This window comes from Phacochoerus africanus, chromosome 8 (assembly GCF_016906955.1).
Source record: "Phacochoerus africanus isolate WHEZ1 chromosome 8, ROS_Pafr_v1, whole genome shotgun sequence".
Taxonomy (NCBI): domain Eukaryota; kingdom Metazoa; phylum Chordata; class Mammalia; order Artiodactyla; family Suidae; genus Phacochoerus; species Phacochoerus africanus.
Window position 1 is genome coordinate 168,933,620 of NC_062551.1, and position 18,037 is coordinate 168,951,656.

The 18,037-nt window shown below is 60.0% G+C and overlaps 1 protein-coding gene across 1 annotated transcript in view; it reads left to right on the top strand.

Annotated features, from left to right (window-relative positions):
• The window catches only part of HIVEP3 (HIVEP zinc finger 3), a 126,927-nt gene that overhangs the window by 63,857 nt on the left and 45,033 nt on the right, over positions 1-18,037 (top strand). Inside the window, 3 exon segments of the mRNA XM_047789528.1 lie at positions 5,972-11,229; positions 11,231-11,563; positions 15,928-16,073. Coding sequence (XP_047645484.1) covers positions 6,502-11,229; positions 11,231-11,563; positions 15,928-16,073 — 5,207 coding nt within the window. The 5' untranslated portion in view covers positions 5,972-6,501.

The following is an 18,037-nucleotide window of genomic DNA, read 5'->3' on the forward strand; positions in this document are numbered from 1 at the left end:
GCAGGCTTAGAGAGGGTCCCAAGGTCTCCGGCTGGGAGGTGGAGAAGCCAGGATCCAAGCACAAGCTGAGTACTGAAGCTGCCTTTGGAGTCGTGCTTCTGGGCTTCCTGGGCAAACGCGTGCCCCGCAGCAGGAGCCCATCGGGTCCTTTAGCTCTGGCGCTCAGTCTGTGTGGCTCCCTCTCCCTGTGTCCTAGCGTTGCAGGTGTGGGCTCTGTCAAGCTCTTGTCAGCCTTCCCAGGACCAGTCTTGCATTGCAACCCCCTGCGCCAGTTAGTATGTTTGTTCAGCTGCTCCAAACGAGACCAAGTCGCTGTGGCTTAAGACAAGAGACAGGAGTTCCCGTCGTGGCCCAATGGAAGTGAATCCAAGTAGGAACCATGAGGTTGTAGCTTTGATCCCTGGCCTCACCCAGTGGGTTAAGGATCTCGAGTGGCCATGAGCTATGGTGTAGGTTGCAGATACGGCTCGGATCCTGCATTGCTGTGGCTCTGGCGTAGGCTGGTGGCTACAGTTCCAATTGGACCGCTAGCCTGGGAACCTCCATACGCTGAGGGTGCAGCCCTTAAAAAAAAAAAAAGCAAAAAAAAAAGACAAGATAGATGGTTTCAGGTGGCCTTGCCTCACACTGCCCCTTGGGGCCAGGCTCCCGTCCATGTGGTCAGAGTTGGCTCATCGCCACCCCTTCCTCCACATTCCCTCCTCCGAAAATGGGGACAGGGAGGGCAGGCACCTTTCCTTCTGGCCATGACCCGAGAGCCATATCTGTTGGCCATAACTAGGTGCAAAGGAGGCTGGTTAACACAGGCTAGTTGGGTGACCACAGACCTCTCTGATGCCCGGGGCTTCAGCTACTAATAGAAAGGGGATTGGGGAGTTCCCACTGGGGCTCAAAAGAGACAAATCCGACTGGTGTCCATGAGGACGCAGGTTCGCTCCCTGGTCTCGCTCCGTGGGTGAAGGATCCGGCATTGCCGTGAGCTGCGGTGTAGGTCGCAGATGCGGCTCCGATCTGGCGTGGCTGTGGCTGTGGGGCAGGCCGGCAGCTGCAGCTCTGATTCGGCCTCTGGCCTGGGAACCTCCCTGTGCTGCGGGTGCGGCCCTGAAAAGACAGAAAGAAGGAAAGAAAGACAGAGGACTGGCTAGTGGGAGACGTTTTCGGTTTCCGCCGCACCCCTCATTCCCAGGCAGGCCCCCGGCCTGTCCGCACTTTCCCCTGCGGGTCTCTGACAACGTCTCCCGCTGGCCTCCAGGCCCGCGTCTTCACATCCAGCCTCTCTTGCCACCAGCTGAGCCCCCAGCCGCTTTTACCCCTCTTTGCAGGGAAAGAGTTCCGCCCCGTCTTGGACACACACCTGCAGTATCACACACAAAGGTCCTGGCAAGGAATACTGGTTTTGTGTCGGGTCCTCACGTGAGAGCACTTCCTGCTTGCCTCCTGTCTGGCCTCTGGCCTTCGGCGCTGGGTTTCAGCCTTTGAAAGTAAGAGGAAGGCTTGCTTTCCTGCTGTTTTTAAGATCAATATGTTTTATTATTTATGGCCAATAAAATTTTGACCAGATGTTGGCAGACCGGCGTGCATGCATGCGAGTATGTGTCTAAATTATAGGCAAGAGCCACGCGTCTGGGGCAGGTTGACCTAACAGCCCCCTGGACATCGGGCCCCTGTCTCTGAATTGCCTCAGTCTCATCTCATTTGGCTGTGACCCAAGCTCCCTGGTCTAGAGCCACACAGACTCAAGCTGCCAGGACTGGTGGAATTGGCCACCTGCAGAGCCAGCCTCCCACCTGCCCTTTGGAAGAGCACCCTGGGGAGCCCACTCTGAGCTACAGCCATGACCTTGACTCTGGATAAACCCTGACCTTGGATGTGGAAGTGGTTTCCAGTTTGGTTTCAGAGCTTCAGGTCTCCTTGCCTGTTGGCTCCTCCCTCTCTTCCTACGCCCCCAAGGCTTTCATGGCTCTAGCCCTAGCCCCCTGCTCTCTCCTTGCTGGGCTGTCCTAATAGCTAGACCTGTGGAAGCTTCCAGAAGTGGGAGCCGCATCGTATGTCAGCCACCTGGCTCTGGAAACTCGAGTTCTCCTCATAGTTCTAGGCTATGTTTCTAAGCCAGAGCTCTGAGGGCTGTGGCCTTGGTGGCAGGCGAGATAGACCCCATTCTGCCGCCATCCGCAGAGGGTGGCCGTCCTGCCTCTGGCCTGAGGCTCAGGCCTCTGTTGGCCCAGCTCTTGGGCCTTGGCAGGAAAACCCACTGCCTGGGACCTCATGTCACCGGTGACGTTTATCGGCGTCCTTGCCAGTTCTCTGCAGAGGCAGCGCTTTTCTCTGCCATGTCAGGTTTCCATTAAAATCTCACACATCCGCTCCGAGGCACAGAAGTAGAAAAGAGCCGTTTTCTTCGTGTCACTTGGTCACAGGGCTTGGAGACGGTCCTTCGAAGGGAGCTGAAGAGTTAAAGACCGTCGATGCCGGGGTGAATTGTGACCCAGCCCAAGGCTGGGGTTCTTGGTTCTCGTAAGTGAGTTCCTTGTAGATTCGCAGACCTGGGGCAACAGGTCTGCGCCAGTCCCGGCTGCCCCTCCCCCGGCCCTTGTCTTAAGAACCTCAGACCTGCAGCGACACGAAGGGGGCAGCAGAGAGCACGGGCCCAGGACTCCGAGGACCAGTGTGGCTGGGGCTAGTGCCTGTCGCAGCTCAGGGGCCCTCTCTGCGGGACGAAATGTGAGCCTTTTGGCTCCCAGGCCTCACTGACTCCAGAGTCTGGATGGTCAGTGGTGCCGATGCCTCCTGCTGCGCCTGCCCCCGAGGGTGCAGGCAGGGGGCCCTTCTCCGGAAGAGCACCAGGCCCAGCGCACAGGTGCAGGCCCGAGGCTGAGCCCAGACAGGTGGTGCCAGCCCAGTGAGTTACCCGATGACATAACAGTCACCTGACTGTCTCCCTCATCCACTCCCCCTGGGAACTGCTCCAAACCGCAGCCACCGGGCCCTTCCCCACGTGCCCTGGGAGACCCTGTGGCCTGGTGAAGGGAGTGTAGGATCCTCCTCGGCCAGCTGACCCTCACCCAGACCCTGTCATGCAGCAGGGACCCATCCATCCATCGGAAGAAGCCCAGCTCGCTAACAGCTAGTATTTGGGGGGCGCTTTGAGATCCTTGTGTGGAAGGGTCAATAGACGTAGTACGTAATAAAGTCAACCCGTCCCTATCCAGACATAGCACCCAAGGGCCTCCCCCCCCCCCCCCCGCAGGGAGTCACAGGCCAGCCCGGAGCCCTGGGCTGCGTCTGTGCTGCAGACGTCAGCTGCCTTTTCCGTGATGCAGCACCGACGCCTGCCTTAGCTTGGATGGACTCCCCCACCGCCGTTGGCTCCCCTTTCCTCCCATCCGGCAGCCCCAGCGACGTGAGGATGGAAACTGAAAGGCTTCTTTGAGGTTTAACCAGCCTCTGGACGGCCGCTGACGCCCCCTGGGGCTGAGCCCCTGCCCCAAGAACACAGACGGCAGCGCCCCTTGGGCCACAGAGGTCACAGAAGGTGCTTATTCACTGATGTGGGGACAAGACCTCGTGGCAGCAGGAGGGGGCAGTGGAGGCACAGGGTGGCCTGCCTCCCCCACCATCACTGTGCAATTTTTCGGGCAATTCACATCAGTTTCCTCATCTGTCCGGGGAGGGGATGAGACTGGACAACCAATGTCTAGGCACCCACGGGAGACCCTCGCCTCCTTTCAGTCCTCAGAGCAAAGAGGAAATGTTTGTATCAGATCCCGGAGACAGCACCCGTGCCTGCTTTGGGTCGCAGGGTAAACACAGATCGATTATAACCATTTGTCCCAGTCTGCCTGGGACGGCCCTGATTGATGCCTCTTGCTCCTCTGTAATTATCAGCAGGGCCTCTTTCACTCCCCAGAGCGCCCCAGTTTGGGTGAGACCTTACGCGGCCGATGGCCACCCCACTGACAGTAATATGAGTAAATGAGATGTCCTGCCTTCCCTGCATTCATCCTGCCTTGAGAGGAGGCTCTCCGCCTGAGTCAAAGGAGGCCTTTGACTGCTCAAAGAATAGCCTTTGCTGAGCTGCGACCTTGCATTGACAAAAAGCAATCCATGCATTTGCTGCCAGGATGTCATTTTGAAGACACAGGTGACCTCAGGCATCATTCACTGTCCCCGTCTGAAGTACCACACAGAAAATTCCTTTTCAAGCAGTCCTTCCCTTCCTGCAAGGAACTTATATGTTTCTTTGTCTCTGGCTGTAAAGACTCTATCGTGGGCCATATATCCCTTTTCTCCTTGGCTGCCAGGAAACTCCGATGTACGTGTACAGCTGAGCTGCAGAAGCAGTGTAAGCCCTTGTGATAGTTGTACCGACCTTTCCATCCCACCAATCCTGACCGCCTGCCTTAGTCACGTTTTCCTTTGTTGGGTCGTTAGCTCTCTTATATTTATTTATAGTGTGTCTTTCTTTCTCAGCCATTTGTAACATCTTGTTGTAGCAACACTGGTTTCTTTATCGAACCAAATAGAAAGAAAACAGAAGAGGAATGCATTTATAGAATGTAATCTTTAGCGAATTTTTGAACCGCCTGCCCTTCCATGGCATGTCACTATGTCTGAAGTCTTGCTGTTTGAGAGGCAATTCTGAGGGTCTTTCAGGCGTGTTGAGCACTCTGGGAAGCTGGGAAGAGGAAGCTTTCCAAGACTCCGCCCGCAAACGCCCAAGGAAGATCAGGGCGAGGCTGTGAAAGGAGCCTGGATCAGGATGCCAGGGGCAGAGCGCACTTACAGGAGAGGGACGAGGGCCTCAGAGGCCCCACTCATCCCCTAGATCCTCCCCCGGAGGCGGCTGAGGAGAGAACTCTGGCTGCAGGGGCCTGAGTGCAAGTGCTGGCCCTCCCTCTCAGGGACGCAGGACGTTAGCAGGCCACCTCTGTGCGCCTGCGTTTTGTCCCCTGGGAAGTGAGGTGGCTGGTGAGACAGAGCTCACAGTGGCTTCCAGCTCTGGAACTCTGACCGTGCTCCAGGGAGAAGAGCCCTGCAAGGCCCTCGGAGCCCAGGAAGCGGAGGCTGCCCAATTTTCTGCAAGCCTTGGCAGGAGGCACACCCCTGGGGCTCTGCCCTGACCAGTTTCTCCCCTCACCTTGGCAAGGACCTGCGTTCTGAGCCATTTCCAGGGCACCCCTGGGGCGCCGACTGGACAAGGAAGGCTGCAGAGCTGGAGGAACCTCCGGCTCTTGCTTGGTGAATCCCACGGTCACAGCTGTCTTGGACTTTGAACTTCCACAGGCCGAGGGTTTAGCTTCTCCATGGCTTTGGGGGGCAGGCGAGCAAGGGAATAAAAGCCTTGAATGATGCCCTCCCTGGATGCCTTCGGCACCCAGGGCCAGAGAGAGAGGGAAATGCTAACCGGAGAACAGTTTCCTCCCGTAGAAAGCTCACCTCTGAATAACCCGCCGCCTGCTCCAGCTTTTGCACCAGCCAGCAGGCCTCTACCCTGCGGCGTGCACGCCCATTTTCATGATGGACGCCACTGCAGCCTGAGATGCAGCTGCGGCAGGAACTGCTGTTATCCCCTTTTATAGATGAGGCACCTGAGGCTTAGGGAGCCGGCACCCACGCGGAGTCACTCTGAGCAGAGCCGGAGCCCAGGCTTCCCACCCCGAAGTGCCCCGAGGTTCCCAGAGCCTGCCCTGCCCCCTGTCCTTCACGCCGCAACAGCCACAGTCCTCAGAACCACAGTGGGCATGCAGTCCCCAGCACCCCTGAAAATGCAGGCCAGGGAGGTGCCCGCTGTGCTCCAAGGCGTGGAGCCAGGGGCCGTGGGTTCGAGCGGAGTCTCCATGGTTAACCTTTAAAGTCCCCTGGACCCTAAGAGCTGGAGCTGCCCAGGCGATGGATGGGTTGCGGTTAACGCTCTTCTCTTCTGTTTGTGTGTGTTTCTGTGTGTGTGTGTGTGTGTGTTCTCATCAAGCAGAAGAGCCTGAATTCCCTCCGAGGCCGTTCATCTCCAGCTCGGGACGCGAGGGGAGAAGAGGCGGGCCGGAGCTGCCCTCGGCCTCCAGCGTGGCCTCTCCCGTGCGGGGACCAGGGATGCCTGGGCCATGCGCACGGCCGTGTCCCGCCGTCAGCCGTTCGCCTAGCACACGGGGGGCTTGTGGGGGGCCACTCGCCACTGCCAACTGAAACGATATGATGGCAACGCTGACATCCTGCATGACGCTTCCACGACACACGTTCAGGCAGAAAGTGCCGGCGCGTTAGCCGTCCGCCACGTAGAGGGCCATGCCTCACCCGTGCGAGTGGTCTGGGCCCTGATGACCTGCTCTGAGTCCACTTGCAGCCAGTGACACTTGCAAAAAACTCCCCCCAAACGTCTTGGGTTTGGCTTCCGCAGCGCTTGACCCATGTGGCCCAAGCCAGACGCCTCCCCGGGACGCCTGGATTGTTCGTGAACGCGGCCCGCCCTGACCCTCCCGGAGTAGCATCCAAGGTCCTGTGGAGGTCATGGATCCTGATCAAAGTGTCAAGGGCACCAAGAAAGCCGAGGGAAGCCCCCGGAAGCGGCTGACCAAAGGAGAGGCCGTTCAGACCAGTGTCTCGCCCAGCGCCCCGTACCCAGGCAGCAGCACGGCTGCCACCCAAGAGGGCCCCCTCCAAGAGCTCCTCGCCCCGCAGCCCTTCCCGGGCCCCTCGTCCATTCTTAGGGAAGGCTCTCAGGAGAAAACAGGCCAGCCCCAGAAGCCCCCCAAGAGGGCCTCCGTCGAAGCCTCTGTCCACGTCTCGCAGCTTCCGCAGCACCCGCTGACACCAGCATTCATGTCGCCCGGCAAGCCCGAGCACCTCCTCGAGGGGTCCTCGTGGCAGCTGGTCGACCCCCTGAGACCCGGCCCCTCAGGCGCCTTCGTGACCCCCGGGCTCCGTCCTCAGGGCCAGCATCTCCCCTCCCGCGCTTGCATCATCCCCCCCGAGGACCTGCCTGGCGTCCCCAAAGTCTTCGTGCCCCGTCCCTCCCAGGTCTCCTTGAAGCCCGCGGAAGAGGCGCCCAAGAAGGAGAGGAAGCCCCCGAAGCCGGGCAAGTACATATGCCAGTACTGCAGCCGCCCCTGCGCCAAGCCCAGCGTGCTCCAGAAACACATCCGCTCGCACACGGGCGAGAGGCCCTACCCCTGCGGCCCCTGCGGCTTCTCCTTCAAGACCAAGAGCAACCTCTACAAGCACAGGAAGTCCCACGCCCACCGCATCAAAGCCGGCCTGGCCTCGGGCATGGGCGGCGAGCTGTACCCCCCCGGGCTGGAGATGGAGCGGATCCCTGGCGAAGAGTTCGAGGAGCCCACCGAGGGAGAAAGCACGGACTCGGAGGAGGAGACGGGCACCACGTCCGCTCACCCCGCAGAGCTCTCCCCGAGGCCCAAGCACCCGCTCCTGTCCAGCGGCCTGTACAGCTCCGGCAGCCAGGGTTCCGGCCACGAGCGCTGTTCCCTGTCCCAGTCCAGCTCAGCCCCGTCGCTCGAGGACCCCGCTCCCTTCGCGGAACCCTCCTCCGAACACCCCCTGAGCCACAAAGCCGAGGACACCCACACGATAAAGCAGAAGCTGGCGCTCCGCCTGAGTGAGAGGAAGAAGGTGGTCGACGAGCAGGCGTTCCTGAGCCCGGGCAGCAAAGGCAGCACGGAATCGGGCTACTTCTCGCGCTCCGAGAGCGCCGAGCAGCAGGCCAGCCCCCCCAGCGCCAACGCCCGGTCCTACGCCGAGATCATCTTCGGCAAGTGCGGGCGCATCGGGCAGCGCACGGCCGTGCTCGCGGCCCCCGCCGCCCAGCCCCTCCTGCCTCTGTCCACCGAAGACAAGCCCAGCCTGGTGCCCCTGTCCGTGCCCAGGACGCAGGTCATCGAGCACATCACCAAGCTCATCACCATCAACGAGGCCGTGGTGGACACCAGCGAGATAGACAGCGTGAAGCCCAGGAGGAGCTCGCTGTCCCGGCGCAGCAGCATGGAGTCGCCCAAGTCCAGCCTCTACCGGGAGCCCCTGGCGCCGCACGGCGAGAAAGCGAAGCCCGAACCGTCGCTGCTGAGCCTCCAGCACCCGCCCAGCACCACCCCCCCTGTGCCTCTGCTGAGAAGCCACTCAATGCCTTCTGCCACCTGCACGCTCAGCACCCCCCACCCCACCTTCCGAGGCAGCTACTCCTTCGACGACCACGTCGCCGACTCGGAAGCCCTGAGCCGCAGCCGTCAACTGTTTACCTCCCACCCCCGGATGCTCAAGCGCCAGCCGGCCATCGAACTCCCTTTGGGCGGGGAGGGCGGTTCCGAGGAGGCGGGGCCCAGCGGCAGAGAGGCAGCCCCCCGACCCGCCGAGGAGCCGGAACCCCGGGACAGCGACGTCACCAAAAAGAGCAAGAAGGGCTCGAAAACCAAAGGGGTGGCCTATGAATGTAACATCTGTGGTGCTCGGTACAAGAAGAGGGACAACTACGAAGCCCACAAGAAGTACTACTGCTCCGAGCTTCAGATGGCCAAGCCCGCCTGCGCAGGTGCTCACGCGGCTCCCGAGGCCGAGAAGAGCCCCGCCGAGCCCGAGCCCTGGCCCCAGATGATGCATTACAAGCTGGGGGCCACCCTGGAGCTCACTCCGCTGAGGAAGAGGAGGAAGGAGAAGAGCCTCGGGGACGAGGAGGAGCCGCCCGCCTTCGAGTCCACCAGGAGTCCGTTCGGCAGCCCCGGGAGCCTTCCCCTGGGGGCCACCACGTCACCAGCAGAGCCGAGGAAGGCAGCGCCCTCCCTGGAGGGGTCTGCGGGCCTCCAGCCCAGGCCTCCCAAGCCAGGGTCCGGTTCGGAGTCGGGGAAGGAGAGGAGAGCCACGTCCAAAGAAATTTCCGTCATCCAGCACACCAGCTCCTTCGAGAAATCCGACTCTCTGGAGCAGCCTGGCGGCCTGGAAGGGGAGGACAAGTCTGCGGCCCCGTTCCCATCGCCCCCGCCAGCCCCCCACGCGCGCTCGGCTCACGCCCTGCAGCCCAGGTTGGTCCGCCAGTCCAACATTCAGGTCCCCGAGATCCTGGTGACCGAGGAGCCCGACCGGCCAGACACGGAGCCCGAGCCGCCCCCTAAGGAGCCCGAGAAGACAGAGGAGTTCCAGTGGCCCCAGCGCAGCCAGACGCTCGCCCAGCTCCCAGCCGAGAAGCTGCCACCCAAGAAGAAGAGACTGCGCCTGGCAGAGATGGCCCAGTCGTCGGGGGAGTCCAGCTTCGAGTCCTCCGTGCCTCTGTCGCGCAGCCCGAGCCAGGAGAGCGGCGTCTCTCTGAGCGGGTCCAGCCGCTCGGCCTCCTTCGAGAGGGAGGACCACGCCAAAGCCGAGGCCGCCGGGCCCTCGTCCGACGCGCGCGCCAAACCCTTGGGCACCCACATGCTGACCGTCCCCAGCCACCACCCGCACACCCGAGAGATGCGGAGGTCAGCCTCCGAGCAGAGTCCTGATGCTTCCCACGCCGCCCACACGCCCGAGCCGCGCAGCAAGTCCTTCGACTACGGCAGCTTGTCCTTGACAGGCCCTCCCGCGCCGGCCCCTGCGGCTCCAGCGGCCCCCGCTGCCCCGGCGGCCTCGACGGCGCCCCCAGAGAGAAGGAAATGCTTTCTGGTGAGACAGGCCTCTCTGAGCCGACCTCCCGAACCCGAGCCGGAGGCCACCCCCGCGGGAAGACAGGAGAGTGAGGAGCCCAAGCCCTCGTCCAGTAAATCCTCGGCCAAAGGCGCACCGCCCCCCACCTCCTCTGCAGTCACGTCCCACAGCGGGCACCCCGGAGGCAAGAGCCAGGCGCAAGACAGACCCGCGCTGGGGGCCACCCCGCCCTACCCGGAAGCACTGCAGGGGTTCCCGCACCCCGTTGCTCAGCTCCCCCTGCAGGAGAAACCGTACCTGCCCCCGCCCGTCTGCCTCTTCTCCTTCCAGCACCTCTTACAGCAGGAGCCGGGGCCGTCTTCGGAGTTCTTTGCCACCCAGGCCATGTCCAACCTGCTCTCCACACCCTACCCCGTGCCCCCGCTTCCTCCCTCCTTATTTCAGGCCCCCCCACTGCCTCTCCAACCTGCCGTTCTGCACCCAGGCCAGCTCCACCTCCCCCAGCTCATGCCTCACCCGGCCAGCATCCCCTTCCGGCAGCCCCCTTTGTTTCTTCCCACGCCTTACCCTGCCTCCTCAGCACTTTCTTCTGGGTTTCTCCTGCCGCTGCAGTCCCAGTTCGCCCTCCAGCTCCCTGGCGATGTGGAAAGCTGCGGGCCGCAGATCAAAACCAGCCCGGCCCCTCTGGCGCCAGGAGTCCCCGGCCTCCCCTCCAGCACCGGCTTCAGCAGTGACATCCAGCTGCCCTCTGCGGCGCCCCCGTCCAGCGGCTCAGCGCCCACGTCAGCCCCTCCGCTGGCCCTGCCCGCCTGTCCAGACACCGTGGTGTCTCTGGTTGTGCCCGTGCGTATCCAGACCAACATGCCCTCCTACGGGAGCGCCATGTACACCACTCTCTCCCAGATCCTGGTCACCCAGTCCCAAGGCAGCTCAGCAACGGTGGCCCTTCCCAAGTTTGAGGAGCCCTCATCCAAAGGGACATCCGTGGGGGGGGCAGGTGTGTATGAGGTCGGACCCAGGCCAGCCGCGGTAAGTGACGAGCAGAGCGGAGGTTTCCCCACGCCCTACCTGAGAGTGCCTGTGATGCTTCCTGAACGAAAAGGCACGACCCCGTCCTCAGAGAGTGTCTTGAGCCCGGAGGGCAGCTCCTCCACAGTGGGGGGAAGCAAACGCGTCCTCTCACCAGCTGGCAGCCTCGAACTTACCATGGAAACCCAGCAGCAAAAAAGAGTGAAGGAAGAGGAGGCTGGCAAGGCCGATGAAAAACTCGAGCTGGTGAAACCATGCAGTGCGGTGCCCACCACCACCGAGGACGGCAAGCGACCAGAGAAGTCCCACTTGGGCAGCCAGGGCCAGAGCAGGAGGGAGCTAGAAACGCTGTCCAGCCGGTCCTCGGACCCATCCGACCCCAAGGAAACGCCTCCCCTTCCTCAGCCCTCGTTGCCCTGTGTGACAGCCCCGGGCCCAGAGGCTTCGAAGGAATATGCCCAGCCGCCTGGCAAACCTCACCGAAGAGGGTTGCTCCCACTGCGTGTGAAGAAAGAGGATTCCAAGGAGCACCCTGACCTCCCTCCACTGGCACCTCCCAGCTCGCTGCCCCCGTCCGAAACGCCCCCCCCGACCAGCCACGTCGCAAGAAGGTACGGACTCCAAGAAGGTACTGCAGTTCCCCAGCCTCCACACGACCACTAATGTCAGTTGGTGCTATTTAAACTACATTAAGCCAAATCACATCCAGCATGCAGATAGGAGGTCCTCTGTTTACGCTGGTTGGTGCATAAGTTTGTACAACCCCAACCTTCCGGGGGTTTCCACTAAAGCTGCTTTGTCCCTCCTGAGGTCTAAGCAGAAGGTGAGCAAAGAGACATACACTATGGCCACAGCTCCGCATCCTGAGACGGGAAGGCTTGTGCCATCCAGCTCCCGCAAGCCCCGCATGACAGAGGTGAGTGCAGCCTTGTTTTCCTTCTCACTGATGGTAAACTGCTCTGCTGAGCTTTTAAAGCCACATTCTCCTAGCCTTTCGTTGGCGTCATGAGAGCCCTCCGAGGGGGCAGATTTCCTCTCCGTCAGCAGAGACTGGTCACCTTACCAAAAACACATATTTAGTGGGTGTCTTTGTCAGTGTCCCTCATGTTATTGGACTAAATACACTTCAGAAAAGTGAGCTTTAAAGTGACCCACTTTCCCATTACCTTCCGTTGTGAAATCTAAGACTCAGTCTCAGCCAAAAAACTGAACTGGAAAAGTTTGCTGATGGGAGTGCCTGAGGCAGGTGTAGAAGTTCATGCCACTCCAACATGTGTTTCTGTCTTTTCCCGTTAGTCTTACTTTCCTCCTTCCCCACATCTACTATGTCTGTTCTCTGGTACCACTTGAAATCTTCTCGTTTTCGGAGAGTCTAGAATTTGGTACAAATGACTCCTGAAATGTTCCCCCTTCTTCCTGTTCTGTGTGTAGGCCAGCAAATAGAGCTTGGCTGCAGTACCCCTCTTTACCAGGAGGCGGCAGTGCCACAGCTTGACGCCTCTGTGCTCTGTGATAACACAGAGGCCCGAGTGAGGGCTTGCGTGTCCTCCTCCATGGCCTCTGACTTGAGGCTGCCTCCGAAGGCACCCAATGGACTGATCTCTGCGAGTTCAGGGAGTTTGAAATTTGATAATATCCCAAGCCTGCTTCAGACCAGTGATATCTCCCATACCAACCAGACCGGCCTGAGGATTCGGGCTCCCACGGGTTGTGCTGACCTGGCATCTGTGGAATAACAGGAGTCTTATGGTGGAGCAGCCTCCCGGTGCCAGGCACTGTTCCGGGCCCTCGCATCCAGTGCCATCTCTGTCTCCGAGGTAGCAGTGCCATCTCCATGCTGTAGAGGAGTCAGGGTGGGAGAGGCTGAGGTCCCACGGCAAATATCTGGCAAATCCAGAGTCTGAACCCAGACCTGTCGGACCCTGGAGTCTATTTTCCTTCTTTCAATGATTCAAGGAAGGAACATCTCAAAAATGACTGGAAATTTAAGCATGTTCACTCATGTGTCTTCAGATCCTTTGGCCAAATAAATCCCCTAAATTCCAATTATAGATAAATGAATAAAACTGAGTTCTATAACTTCTCCTATATTTATATCCTCCTCTTTTATTGAGTGAATTTTGTACATTGAAATTGTCCTTCGCTCAGCGGGATATTCTTCATCAAACTGTTTGCCAAGTTTATCCTCTAAATATCTTTGTCAGTCTACAGATATCCTTACAGGAGATTTCCACTTCTTTGGTTTTTTTTTCTTTTTTGGCCACCCCGAGGCATACGGGGTTCCCAGGCCAGGGATCAGATCTGAGCCACAGTTGCAACCTACTCCACAGCTGAGGCAACACTGGATCCTTAACTCACCGTGTCGGGTTGGGGATCGAACCTGCATCCTGGCACTCCCAAGAGGCCGCCAACCGCAGTGAGCCACAGAGGAACTCTGAGATATCCCCTTTTGCCGTAAGCATCGTGATTGGTTTTCTCTCCGGTGTCTCTTACTGGCCACGGCTGCTCCCAAGATGCTGCTATAATTATATTCGTAGCTAGAATTTATCGGGCACCTACTCTGTGCCAAGTACTGTGCTCAGGGTTCCTTTTAGTCTCACAGCCACCTTGGCAGGGTACTGTGTCGCCATTTTATGGATAAAGAGACCAAAGCACCAAGAAGTTGGTAACTCGCACAAGGCCCCACATACCGTGAATGGCCTGCATTCGGAACTAGATCTCACTCCAAATCTGCTTGGATGATCTGGAATGCCTCTCTCTTTGAATAACTAAACACTAAAAAGGCTGTTTAAGAAAGAGGAAGAGTGGAGTTCCCGTTGTGGCGCAGTGGTTAACGAATCCGACTAGGAACCATGAGCTTGCGGGTTCGGCCCCTGCCCTTGTTCAGTGGGTTAACGATCCGGCGTTGCCGTGAGCTGTGGTGTAGGTCGTAGATGCGGCTCGGATCCCGCATTGCTGTGTCTATGGTGTAGGCTGGTGGCTGGTGGCTGCAGCTCCGATTCAACCCCTAGCCTGGGAACCTCCATGTGCCATGGGTGCGGCCCTAAAAAAAAGAAAAAGGAAGAGTCAGTCTAGCTTACACTGAGTTTAGCAATTGTTTGTTTAAAATGGTGCTTTCCTGAAATGAGCTGAACTGAATCAACTTTTCCTGGAATTTGCCATTTGATTCACTGGCGTGTTTCCTACCAGAGACGCACCCATCTGACGGGTTCGTGTAACTGCCCGGCCCGCTGCTTGATGCCTTCCCCCAGTTACCCTCTTTCTGCAGTTACGCCTCTGGTCTCTGCTTGCATATCTCCAGCAGTGGGGGAGCTCACCACCTCTCAGCACAAGCCAAGCCATCTTTGGATAGGGCTTTAAGATAGTTCTCTCTTCCGCTGAGCTGACATTTCTCATCCCATAGCTTCCATTCTTTGTTAGTAGCCCTGAAAAGGCCCCTTGGGCTGTGTCAGCATTTAAAAACCCTTCCTAACCATCTTCGTGCAGACCTAGGCCACCCAGTCAGGTTTGAGTTTGGTCACAGGTATTTTGTTCCATGGTGAAGCCCTAGAGAAACCCAAGGTTATACAGGAGTTCACTTCGCAGCCACATTCCATTCTCGGGGGGCTTCTCCTCCCTTTTTCCGCCTTGGGGATCATATGCTGCCGACTGCGCGCGTTATCGCGAGGACGTTAAGAACAAGGACTCTGATGCCCAGTTGCCCAAATTTGAGTTCCACCACCTCTCTTTTTAGCTGTGTGACCTTGGGCAAGTTACTTAACCTCTCTGTACCTAGGTTTCCTCATAGACTAGAGATAATACTTAGCTCAGAGGACTATAGAGATAATTCAAGTAATTAAAATATGCAAAGTGTGTTCAGAACAGTGCTTTTGACACACTGGTCCTCGATAATCACGGTCCCTGGCTATTCACGTTATTATCCTCAAAAGCTAACGTGGATCCCTGGTCCCCTGCTCAGCTGTAGCAGTGTTTCCTGACGGAGTGGCTCCTGCCCCCGCAGCCAGCTTCCTCTTGCTTGGCTTAGACCTCACACTGGCTGTGAGACGAGGCCTTCATCAGCCTGGAGGAGGCCCCCTGGTCGCTCCGTGGATGGCCAGATGGCAGGCTGAGATGGAAGTGAAAACAGCAGGCTCTGGGAAGCCGCAGGTTTCCGTGGCATCAAGTCGGCTGCCTTCTGCAGAGCAGCGGCCCCTACCCTCCGTTGGCTCCCACTCCCATCCCAGTTCTGGAGAGTGTCTGGCAGTCGCTGAGTCGTAGACGTTTGCCCCTGGGCTTCGAGGTGGTCTGATCCCCTCGGCCTCTGAGGCCCAGCTGGGGAAGGAGTGAAAGAAGCCACCCGAGAATGGCTCAGCACGCGCTGGCCCGTGTGGTGCCGGAAATCAGATTCCCGGACTCCTCGCCAGCCGCCTTTCTGATCAGCCGGCCCGACCTTAGAGGGGTGGGTACGCTGGCCAGCGTGGGGCCTGCGGTCCTTACATGGTCCCAGCGCCAGATGACGCAGGGGCTCCCGCCGGCTGGAAACAGTGCCGTTGACCAGCATGAAGCAGGATGAGACTCATTGCTGGCCCCAGCCCGGCCCAGCCCAGTGGCTCCCTGTTCAAGGGCACGCCCCCCTTGCCTCCATCAGAGGATCTAGGGAGCAGCTTCCGCTCCAGCCAGCTCTCCCCGCTGAGGCCTGCAGCTCCGGAAGAAGGGTTCCCTGAGCTGCACGCCCCTGCCCCAGGCACATGCCCATCAGTGGGTCCCCCAGCCTGCGTGCATGCGTGCCGCTCTGGGGGCGGCTGTTGGTGGGGGCCCTCGGCCGGAGACCTGTGCTCCGCCCCGAGCCATGCTCTTCACGCCCTTGGCTTTCTGATCTATGAGGAGGTTGTATACAGATCAGGCCAGTGGCTGCCCACGTGTGTGACCACACGCCTCACGCAGCCTCTCAGAGGCTGAGGTGACAGAGCAGCCACGGTGAGGACCTGTCCCCAGAAGCCCCCAGACGGGTGTGGAAACAAGAGCAAACTCAGCTCTCGGGGAAAGGACCAGTCCTCTCCTGAGCAGGCCCTGGCCAGCGGCCCCATTCCGACACCCACGGACCTCGAGACCTGAAATTAGGGGCTTTACCTCCCCGGGGTCCGTTTCCTCTGTAAGGCGGGCCAGGCAGCACCTCATCACCAGGGATGGTGGGGACGGAGGGAGCCACGGGGCAGCGTGGGCCTGCGGTGCCATCAGACGGCATCCCTCCATGACCCCTCGTTAACCAGCCACGCTCTTGTCCTCCCGGCGGCGGGCCAGGTTCACCTCCCTTCGCTGGTTTCTCCGGAAGGCCAGAAGGAGCTAGCTCGAGCGGAGAAGGAAGAGGAGGCCCGAGGGAAGCCCGAGGAGGACGCTCCTGCCTCCAAGAGAGGGGAGCCGGCAAGGGTCAAGATCTTCGAAGGAGGGTAAGAACCCCGTGTGGTTGGCAACGTCTGCTCCCCTGGAGTAGGGGCGCACCCGCCCGAGGGCTGGGCGTGGCGCCGCCCGTGTTCAGAGGCGCCGTGCGTCTCAGGGAGCCGGGCGCTGCCCACAGGACTCCTGGGCCTCCGGCCGTGCCTCCAGGCGACGCTCTTTGCTGGGGGCGGGAGCGCTGGGTGTGTGCAGGGCACGGGAGCTTTCTGGGCCTTTTTCCAGCCTCTCTTTCTTCAGATGCTGGCGGGGTTCCTAGACCCCGCATCACGGTTGATAGTGGTTCCCCGAAAAGTCACCTCTGTCCTGCCTAAACAGCCTCCGCGGCAGGCCTGGTGTCCCCCAGGGGCCCGGGCTCTGCCGAGGGGGCTGTGTGCAGGGCCGACAGCACACTGTGTGCACTAGCTGTTTATACGTGTCTCTGTTCTGACTGGCCGGGGACCGGGGCTCATTGGCTGGTGCATCTTTAGAAGAAAACCCTGGCTTTTGGCCTTTGGTGCTTTGGCTTGGGAAACCCAACCGTCGAGCCATCTCAGAACTCACCACGGTGGGGCCGTCTGGGCTCCGGCAGGCTGCCCGGCTTCAGACCTGCTTTGTGGAAGTGCCGTGTGAGCTGTGTTCTGTGTGACCACGTGTGTGCTCCCTGGGGCCTGGGTGTCTGTAAGCAGGTCCCGTGGTGTCTGTCTCAGGGTCCCGTGTCTGTGTCTCCAGTGTGGTCAGTGCAACCCTCGGCCCGCCCAGTCCCGAGGGACAGCCTGCCTCCCAGGGAGCGCCGACCCCGTGAGTCCCAGCCGCACCGAATGTCACGGGGACCTACGAGCCTCCTGCTCCTGCAGGTGCCTGACTCACAAGGTCAAAGTGGGAGGTGCCGGATTCCTCCGTGGGGTGGGGAGAGCAGACACTGCGAAGCTTGCCAAGGCCACCCGTGGGCATCCTTTGGTGGCACTGACCGGCAGGGGCTCTCAGAACCGGGGGGTGGGGTCAAGGCACAGTCACAGGGAGGGGTCAGGAACGGCAAACATGCTGAGTGGCGGAGGCATGTTCCCCTCGGAGCCAAATATCCTGCCCAGGGTTGCAGCAACCTTTGAGAAACGGTAGACCAGAGATTTTTCTATATTCTAACCCTCTTTCCATCTGAGGATGGGCAGGTTTCTTCTTCTGCTACTTGGTTAGAGCGCCCCCGTGTGTCTCTGTGCTTGCACATCATCGGGTCCTCCAAAGGCGCCCTCAGACTCTGTCCCAGGATGGGTGCATGGGTCACAGCAACTTGCTCTCTGCCTCCTAGCTTCGAGGTCCGTCTGTGGGCCCCCAGGGGGCGGCTGAGGGTTAACTGCTGCAAACGACGGGGTTTGCTTCTGCCCTGAGAGGCAGCGGCCCCCAGACTGGAGACCTGGATCCCTGGGGTGGTTCCCTGCGGCCCTGGTCCTCCCCGACCCCGCCCCCGCCCCGCCCCAGAAGGGAGCCTCTCCCATCCTGGTGAGTTCACAGCTGCAGCCGCCTGCCAGAGTCCCTGCCACATGCTCTGCATTTGGCTGAAAGGTGAAGGCCGCCCTTGAGTCCCCTTCTCCCGCTTCCTGTAGCCTGGGCCGAGGTCCCCACCCCCCCCACCTCCGTCGTCCCATCCAGGTCGCCACTCAGCCCCACCTGCTCTGTCCAGAATCTCCCTCTCTTCCGAGGCCCGGCACCCCTGCCCCACAGCGCTCTCCTGCTTCCCTGCCCCCTGCGGGCCGTCCCCTCACTTTTCTGGCTCTGCTTCCCGCCTGTGAGAGGAGGAGCGCACACTTCCTGGATGGCCAGAGCATCCTGTGTGGTTCCCTGGGTGGGCGCACGGCTCTGACAAATGGACACTGGACCACTTTTGCTCTGCGAGGTCCAACTCTTTTCACCCCCCGGATGTCCTCGCTCGCTTCTGCCGGCTGAAGAGTATCAGCCGCGCTCTCTGCGTGCCGCATCGAACGGA